A 9,973-nucleotide genomic window follows, 5' to 3' on the forward strand; every position below is an offset into this window, starting at 1 on the left:
CGACTGAGCTACACCGCTGGCTTCTTGCCTCCTGAACTTTGTTTTAATGAAGTTGCAGCAAAGGATACCCTTGATTTGGAGGCTGCAAACATTGTGCACTTTCAGACTAGCATTGTTCACATGCGCCAGAGTTTGTGCCTGTTCAAGGCATCCCAGGATGCTCGTTGCAAACCATATGAGGAAAAAGCTGAGGCATATTTGAAGGCCATGAATGATGCTGATGCATTCTGCTTTGCTTCTTCATTACTGCAGCTGCAGCTGGTTTCCCCCCTGTGCCTGATTGTGCTGCTGTTCGTCCCCGTACACCTACTGTCGCCGATGCTTCCGGTTCATCTCTTGGAGATGTGAGATTTTCTGCATTTTTATTTTGATTTTCTTTTTAGATAAAAAGCTGAACTTCTTTTCTTTATGTTTGTCTTATGCTTTCTTTTTTCAATTTTTTTTGTAATGACTTTATTTCTATTTTATTTTTATGCTGGCTACTACTAATGAAGATTTGCCTGCTGCTGATACTCCTCCATGTGATGATTTGGAGACTGAGAAGACTGTTACGGATGTACGTCAGGATGACAAGGACAATTTTGTGGATGCCATGGATGATCTCTGGTCTGGCAAGGACGGTGCTGAAACTTTTGATGAGCAGGAAGCTCCTGATGGTGTTAAGTCTCCTCATACTGGTGAAGGTCTTAATACTGGTTCTGTCCATGCTCCTGCTACAGCTGATGTTACCATTGCTCCTGTTATTCCTGAAGTTACCAAGAGTGATGTTGTCACTGCTACTCTTAATGCTGAAGCAGATACTTATAAAGTTGACGCGCCCCCTTCTGCTGTTGCTCCTGACCGAGAGCCTTCACCTTTGGTTTCGCAACTTGTGCCAGCAAGCACTTTATTTGCTGCTGTCCCTTCTAGGCAGGAGGACAATGCTGCTGAACAGACTGAGGAGCCAGCTCCGACATCTCAAGATTTAGGCAAGACCTCGTAAAGTTCATGCTTTGGTAGTTTGATTTGCTTTGTTTGTTGCTTTTGTGTGGTGTGCTTTGGAAGTGTTGGGGATGTGGGAAATGTAAACTACCTTGAACAAAATATCGTTAGATTATGTATGTTCTTGTTATCGGACCTGGGTTGTAAAATAAAAATTCAGTTTCTTTGTCTATGAAGTTTGTGTTCTGGAAACATAGAAAAGAAGTGTGCATATTTGCTCGTACTTCCTGTTTCACTTTCTGTTTTTTACCTTGACGTTACATGTACTTTTCTGTTTACCTTGCTTGTACTTCCTTACATGTACATCCTTTTGCACGAAAAAGAGTGCAGCTTTGCAGATATATAGTCATGAATTTTCTGCTCCTGTACTTCCCTGGCAATTGTGTTTGTACTTCCCACAACTTAGGTAGTTGAGTACACTTAGTTCTACTTTTTTCAGCATGTACTTCTTTGCACATGGGCCTGCACTTCTTTGTTGTGTAGTCCTGTACTTCTCTAGTCTGTGCACTTCAACCTGTATTTTTTTTTATAATCTTTGAATCATATCATTTTATGTTTATTCTTTTAAGGTCGTGATGTTTTAATTTCTTTTGTTTCTGCAGCCTCTCAGTACCGCAATTATTCTGCAAAACTTCGAGAAAGTATTGACAAGTTTTTCTATACTGTTACAAAAGTAAAAAAGCAGAGATGAAGTAGCGTAAGTTGCTATTATTTTTTTATGCAACAATTCTTATGGCAACTCTTTCTCATATTGACATTTTTAATTAAATATTATTTTATTATTATTTTTTCAGGAATAAGGTGATGTTTCATAATAAATTTTGCGAAGCTACTGTTAGTGATGTTTCAGAATCCTTTAACCTGCGTGGGATGCTATCAAGTACTGTAGCCGAAATTGGTATTCACCTAATGAGGGAGAAATACAAGGGCACCAGCAAGCTTATTGTTCCTTTCTGGGTTTGTGTAAGTTGCAGACATTTATGATGTAGTTTTGTTACTTACCTATCTTTTTTTCCCTGGTATTTGAAGTCTGTTACTTACATTTCAGCGTAAGATATGGAACGGATCCTTTGACAAAAATGTGAGGTCTTGGTTTACTGAAACTGGACTTGAGCGTATGGACATGCATGATATTGTGAGTAAACTTTTTAAATTTGTTTGTATAATATAAATTTTACCGCTTGATGCCTTTCTTATATATTAATTGTCCATTTTTATAGGTTGTTTCTCCAACTTTTGATCCTCCAAAATCTAGAGATGCGGTTGGACATTACGCTGTGGTTACGCTGAATCTGAGGGATAGATCTTTCCAGTATATTGATTCTTTGTATACATGCAAAGATCCTACTGGATGGTTCATGTTCAACAAGATGACGAAGAATATAAAGCAGCTTTGGGCAGATGCTTCCCAGGACATGCAAGACCCTCTCAGTCCACTTACTATTGATGACTTGAAGACAGAGTACTTGTGTACACCGCAGCAGGACAATGCGTGAGACATGTGTTATTTTTTTAATCTATAATTTTTGCACATCATTTATATGTCCTTTTTTTTCATGTTTTTGTTCTTTCTTGTCATGATGTATCTTGTTTTTTCCGCAGTCGGGACTGTGGTTTCTTTATGTTACATACCATTGGGTCTTGGAATGGTAGGTCGCTTACAGAATTTACATGCAAGGACATTCCTAACATAAAGAAAACCATGCTCGTCTTTCGCTTTGTCATCTTCTTCTTCTTCCTCTCCCTCGTCATCCTCTTCTTCTTCATCTTGTTCCTCTTCCTCTTCCTCATTCTCTTCTTCTTCCTCTTCTTCTTCGTCTTCTTTCTCCTTCTTTTTTGGTTTTGTTCTTGTTAGCACTTTCTTCTTCGATTTTCCCTTTAGGTTCAAGCCATTTTTCACAGGGCAAGTAAGAGAGTTGTGGCCTGTTCCATATTTTTTACATCCTGAACACATTTTTCTTCTTGGAGCTTTTATTTTACTTATAGCAAGTTGTTTCATTACTCTAGGATCTTTTGGACAAGATCTAGAGTTGTGTCCCGCTTTCAGCTTGCATATACTGCAAGTGTTCTTCCCTTCCCTCTTCACAGTCTTATGCACCTTTTTCTTCATAGCTCCTGGAGGTTTAGAGCCACCAGGTTCCTTATTCCTGCTTCCTTTAGTTTTGTACTTAGGTGGTGGTAGTATAACCCTCTGCGGCATACTGTTACCATCATTGTCAGGCTGATCATCTTGCTGGTTAGGACAATCAGGATATGTCTGTTGGTTTTCTGTCCAAAAGTGAGTTTCTTCAGGCTCAAACTCATCAATATCTGGGCACTGGCCTGAACCATCTTCATCATTATCTGGTGTTGACGAACCCATTGCATCAAGTTCGTCATACAGTGACTGCAGACCAACTTTTGCTCTTGCCCGCTGTTCTTCTGAGCATGTTGCTTTCCTAACAACTTTCATAGCCAGCTGTAGTACTTCATTCTGCTGGTACAGATACGAGGTTCCATCAGAAGCTTGTTTCTTGTAATCTCTCCTATCAAAAGTTCCTCTATGTCGTGCTCCATTAGTGTACCTTCTTAGTATGTAACTGACTGGAATGCTATCAACCCTCAGGTGGTCCAGCAGGCATAAAACATGTAGGCAGAACAGTCCTGTTGTAATAAAATGAAGTTTTCAATCCATTAGAAACGGTAAGAAGTGCAAGTATGGGTGAAACAGAAGTTTAAGTCACTAGGTAACAAAAGTACAAGTTTTTGTTTTTTTATAATGTTTTTGTACCTGTGTGTTCCCATAGCAGACACTCACACAGGTATTCGCCTCCAATAGGATCTGCAAGTACTCTGAACTGATGGTTTGACCAAGAAAAGTCGGTCGTTGGTTGGTGATAGGTCACCAGATAATTGTACTCATCAAGTTCAGGGTAGTCTGGGTTTGGTTTTATGCGGAAGAGTGTGCTTTTCTTCAGCAGAGCCTGCAACTCTTTGAAAACAGTCTTCGTATAAAGTTGCTGGAATTGATGCTCAAATCCATAATGGGTTCTCTTATTTGTTTTTGACTGAAAAGAGGACACAACACATTTTTTTAATCTTTTATGAAGAAAAGATAACAAGAATGCTAACACGAAGCACAAGATGTGTAGTAAATGTTTTTTAAATTAAGTACCTGTATTGCATATGTCTTTAAATTTTCTGCCTGTCTCCTTTGGAATATTAGTTTGGTAACTTGTTCTGCAAAACGGTTCAGACTGAGCTTCTCATTTAACAGACTACGTTTTAGGGATGCATTCATGCTTTCTGAGCGCTGAGTAGATGTCATTCTTGCGCAGAAGACGTTCTTGAAATAGGCTGAGATCCACTCCTCCCTGATTTCCCAGAGCTGCAACATCATGGGATCATCGTGCAGATTGTATTTGTCAAGTAGATTTCGCCAAGCGTGTTCAAATTCTGTAGGCATGAGTGGCCAATTCAGGATTGCTGTAAACTCAGCCTTGAAGGTCAAATACTTCTTGTACAGACTCGACAAGTGTAGGTGGAATTTTTTCATCATATGCCATCGGCATAGTTTATGCAGTGTTTTAAAGAAAACACGAGGGATTGCTTGTGCCATGGACGGGAATTGGTCTGTAAATAAAAAGAAGGTGTCTAGAAATCAGTACATAAGTGAAGCAGGCAAATTTGAATTTTGGTTCAGATGTATATTATTTACTATGCTATATGTTCTCACAGAAATATGCAAAAGAATGTGCGTAAACAGACCTGTTAAAATTATTGTGGGCTGCTTCCCATTCATGCACCTTAAGAACGTTCTGAACAGCCAATAAAATGAGTCTTCACTTTCATCCCTGACAAGAGCACAAGCAAAAATAGTGGACTGCAGGTGATGGTTTACTCCGACAAAGACACCGAGGGGCATGCTGTGTCTGTTTGTTTTGTATGTTGTATCAAATGTTATGCAATCCCCAAAATCCTCGTATGATCCCCTACAGCTTGCAGGAGCCCAAAATATATTCTTTGTACGGTTTTCGTCATCAAGCTGAAAATCGAAGAAAAACTCTTTGTTGCAAGCTTTCATCTCTCCAAAGTAAGACAGAAGCTTATTAATGTCGTCCCTAATATCCTCTTGGGAATTTATTGCCTTCCTACAATTATATGGATGGAAAGTACAGATTGCTTTAGCATGAAGTACAACCATACTACAATCAAAAGTACATGGAAAGGTAGACATGCGATACAGGGAATGTTTTTCACACGTTAAGTACAGAGTTATCATAAAGGGAAGTTGAGGTTCACAAACAACTTAAATTCTAAGTTGAAAAGAGCAAAAAGGTTAGATTGTTGCTTTACCGGTTTAGTAAGTCGCGCCCATGAAATGTTAAGTACTACGCGCCTCCCACCGGTGAATATATGATCGACAAAATTATCCGATGAGTTACATTATTAAACTGCAGGAACTTTACAAATTCCAGCAAAGAAGGGTCGAAATTTTTATGAGAATGTAGGAAATTCATCATGCTGGGGCTTTGAATCATATGGTGGTTATGTTCGAATTTTATATTCTCAATTACATAAGTATCATCTTCCTTCTTCTTTACTCTAATACCAGCAGGGCAACCACATCGACTAGTGGTTTTATCACGCTGGCGATCAGTTTCTGCAACAGTGCTCTCGTAATGACCTTGGCGGTTGCGGTATAGGTATCGATTGGCACCATTGTGCTGTCGATTCGACTCCAAAACCAGCATGCCTTGCATATCTGTTGTAAAATATTTTGGCATCCTCGAAATCTTTGAATACCATTTTAATCTTTGGTAATAGATAATCTGGAAGATCATTATCCTGCAAAAACAAAAAACAATAGTATATTAGGCATTTCAATGATAAGTACAAGTATCATAAAAAAGAAACTACAAGTTTAATGTAGCAACAAGTACAAGTGTGATACAGCAAGATGTTCAGAAACTAAATTTCTTCAAATGTACTCACATGGCTGTAGCGACGTTGCTCCACTGGGGTATCTGCTTCTTCTTCAGGGAGTATTGGGCAAGGCTGTGTCACCAATGATTTGTGTAACAATGGATCTGACGGGTCACGGCGTGGTAATCTAGATGACGAGGGTCGTACAGGGTCACGAGGAGGCAATCCAGAGGACGAGGGTCGTACAGGTGCACGTGGAGGAGGAAATCCAGAGGATGAGGGATGTACAGGTGCATGTGGAGGAGGAAATCCAGAGGATGAGGGATATACATGTGGACGTGGAGGAGGAAATCCAGAGGATGAGGGATGTACAGGTGCACGTTGAGGAGGAAATCCAGAGGATGATGGACGTACAGGTGCACGTGGAGGAGGAATTCCAGAGGATGAAGGACGTACAGGTGCACGTGGAGGAGGAATTCCAGAGGATGAAGGTGCTGCTGGTTCAGGTACTTCTGGTTCCCTACTAGTCATTTTGTAGGCACTAGAATTATGTTGATTTGAATGCGCATATCCATTATATTGAATATGATCTGGAGGATGCGTAGCACCAACCTCAGCAACCTTTCTAGCAGGTCGTCTAGTTGATAGGACACGTGCAATATTCAGGATATGTGGTGGCACAGCAGGCCCTGGATTGTAAGGAAATTGTGACGTTGTTTCTGTTTCAGCACTTTTGTTCGTATCACAATTTGTTTTTGGACTATACATGTCTGAGTCCAATCCCATTGTAAAAGGTGAGTAGCCAGTGACAAAGAAGTTGCGTGGAATTTCAGGAGTAACCCACTGCAGAGGTTTTGGATCAAGCACAACCTCACTTCTTTTTTTTCGCCTAGCCATTGATTCATCTTGCGATAGTAGAATATCAGAGATTTATTCGAATTAGAAATGGCAGTACACATATCACAATTATAACTTGGATCAAATAACTAGTTCATGAAAAATAGAGAAGTACTATTATGGAGAAAGAGAAGTACAATATAACCAACATTAGCAGTACAAGATAACTAAATACAATACTCAGAGGTTACTAAGTACAACTAGAATAACAGATAAGTACAGGATAAAAGGATTTACTAAGCTCAAGTGCTAAGTTCAGCTAGCAAAACAGGGAAGTGCAGGTCATAGGGATTACTAAGTACAACTAGCAAAACAGAGAAGTACAGTACACAGGGCATTACTAAGTTCATTTTTACTAAAGTTCATGTGTTGAAACAGAGAAGTACAGGACACAGGCATTACTAAGTTCAATTTGCTAAGTTCAACTAGCAAAATAGAGAAGTACAGGTCAAAAGGATTACTAAGTTCAACTAGCAAAACAGAGAAGTGCAGTACACAGGGATTACTAAGTTCAATTTGCTAAGTTCAACTAGCAAAACAGAGAAGTACAGGTCGAAAGGATTACTAAGTTCAACTAGCAAAACAGAGAAGTACAGTACACAGGCATTACTAAGTACAACTAGCAAAACTGAGAAGTACAGTACACAGGCATTACTAAGTACAGGACAAAAGGATTTACTAAGCTCAAGTGCTAAGTTCAACTAGCAAAACAGGGAAGTGCAGGTCATAGGGATTACTAAGTACAACTAGCAAAACAGAGAAGTACAGTACACATGCATTACTAAGTTCAATTTTACTAAAGTTCATGTGCTGAAACAGAGAAGTACAGGACACATGCATTACTAAGTTCAATTTGCTAAGTTCAACTAGCAAAACAGAGAAGTACAGGTCAAAAGGATTACTAAGTTCAACTAGCAAAACAGAGAAGTGCGGGTCATAGGGATTACTAAGTACAACTAGCAAAACAGAGAAGTACAGTACACAGGCATTACTAAGTTCAAAGAGAAGTATTGGAGTTGCAGTAGAAGCAGAGAAGTACAATAAGCATACAGAATATGTACAATTTCAATATTCGACAAGTACAAGCAGAGAAGTACACTGAGAAGTTCAAGATTATAGTTTCTAGCTGTACAACATTGTCTCACCTCATTTTGTTCAGCTGTACTTCATTTCAAAGGTGTAACTGCTGCAGATATACAAGTTCCCCTTATTTTATCTGAGAGCAAAGTAGATTTGTGAGCAAATCGAGGTGAAGATCTTGTAGGAACGACATCTTCAACTCTTTTCCGTCGAATCTGCATCTTCTTAGTTTTTGGAGGATCCATTTGCTTGGATTTCTTGAATTTGCAGAGAAGGATTCCAGAGCTGAAGAATTTTCAGAGATCCGTCAAGAGACTCGCCGGAGAAGAGGGGGGCGCGCCAGAGAAGAATTCGGCCGGAGAAGAAGTTGGCTCGCCGGAGAAGAAGATCCCGTGTGCTCCGCGCGAGATCGGTCGCTCCGCGCGAGCTCGGTCTCCGCGCGAGCTCGGTCGCCGCGCGAGCTCGGTCGCCGCGCGAGCTCGGTCGCCGCGCGAGCTCGGTCGCCGCGCGAGGTCGGTCGCCGCGCGAGCTCGGTCGCCGCGCGGCGGCGCGGAGGCGGGAGGCGGGCGGAGGCGGGCGCGGGGTGGCGGCGGAGGACGGGGTGGAAGCGGGACGGGATCGAGGCAGGTGGATTTTGGTCGGGGCGGGGGGGGGCTCGGTCGGAGCGGGCCGTTCGGCCATAAACCTTATATAGGGGCCGGAGATGCTCAGAATAATATTCTGAGCACTGGTTTCAGAATAGTGCAACCCTATATATATATATATATATATATATATATATATATATATATATATATTCCTTTATGATATTATTGTTGAGAGTGACCACTAGTGAAAGTATGATCCCTAGGCCTTGTTTCCAAGCATCGAATCACCATTTATTTACTGTTTTACTGCATGTTTAGTTGCTGCCATATTTATGTTAGATTGTTATTGCCACTCATATTCATCCATATGACTTGCATTTTACTATCTCTTCGTCGAACTAGTGCACCTATACACCTGACAAGTGTATTGGGTGTGTTGGGGACACAAGCAATTTCTTGTATCGTAATTGCAGGGTTGTTTGAGATGGATATCTTTAACCTCTACCTCCCTGAGTTCGATAAACCTTGGGTGATCCACTTAAGGGAAACTTGTTGTTGTTCTACAAACCTCTACACTTGGAGACCCAACACTGTCTACAAGAATAGAAGCGTGCGTAGACATCAGCCACACATCACTAGGAGTCTCGAGGCATATATTATGTGGCTTCTCGGTAAGGTGATGTTCACGGAGAACCACCATACGACTATCTCCAGGCGCTACATCCCCACTGCTCAGGAGATCGCGGATGCAACGTGCGTCGATGACATCACACCAAGGAGTTGGGGTTCAGCGGTGCTAGCGAGTACATACTGAGGTATGTGCAACGGTTGCAAGCTTACTGCGTCTAGGGCAGGCCTTCTTGGCTGCCCAATATTGTTGTAGCTATGGTTGTGGGAGAGGTTCCCCATTGGACGACCGACATAGAGGTCGCACGCCCTTACGGCTTACACTAGATGTTTGATGCCGACCGCATCAACATGCCTACTTTCAGGACACTTTGGACACGTCGGAAGGTACATGCAATATTTTTAAATTGTACAATGCTTACTTGTTTAGAGAGTGCCACAAAAGCTAAAAGGCAGGTTTTATAGGACAGCTATCCGACATGCGATGTTGTATGTCACGGAGTGTTGGCCAATGAAGATACGGCATATCCAACAATTAAGTGTAGCAGAGATGCGCATGTTGAGATGGAAATGTGGCCACACAAGAAAGGATCGGGTACGGAATGACGATATACGGAAGAGAGTTGGGGTAGCACCGATTGAAGAGAAGCTGGTCCAACATCATCTCAGATGGTTTGGACATACAACGGAGGCCTTCGGAAGCGCCAGTGCATAGCGGACGGATAAATCATGCTGAGAATGTTAAGAGGGGTCGTGGTAGACCAAACTTGACATGAGAGGAGTCCGTTAAGAGATACCTGAAGGTTTGGAATATCGACAAAGATTTAGCCATGGACAGGGGTGCGTGGAAGTTAGCTATCCACGTTCTGGAACCATGACTTGTCATCGAGATCTTA

At 41.4% G+C, this 9,973-nt stretch overlaps 1 protein-coding gene across 1 annotated transcript; it reads right to left on the reverse strand.

Moving 5' to 3' along the window:
- Positions 1–2,605: 2,605 nt before the first annotated feature.
- Positions 2,606–4,357, reverse strand: LOC139833676 (protein FAR1-RELATED SEQUENCE 1-like). Its single transcript, XM_071824016.1, has 4 exons — positions 4,136–4,357; positions 3,752–4,028; positions 3,080–3,624; positions 2,606–2,638 (listed from the first exon to the last, which is right to left on the reverse strand). The coding sequence occupies exons 1-4, from the start codon at positions 4,355–4,357 to the stop codon at positions 2,606–2,608; spliced, it is 1,077 nt and encodes a 358-aa protein (XP_071680117.1).
- Positions 4,358–9,973: the final 5,616 nt, after the last annotated feature.

This window comes from Lolium perenne, chromosome 7, assembly GCF_019359855.2.
Source record: "Lolium perenne isolate Kyuss_39 chromosome 7, Kyuss_2.0, whole genome shotgun sequence".
Classification (NCBI taxonomy): domain Eukaryota; kingdom Viridiplantae; phylum Streptophyta; class Magnoliopsida; order Poales; family Poaceae; genus Lolium; species Lolium perenne.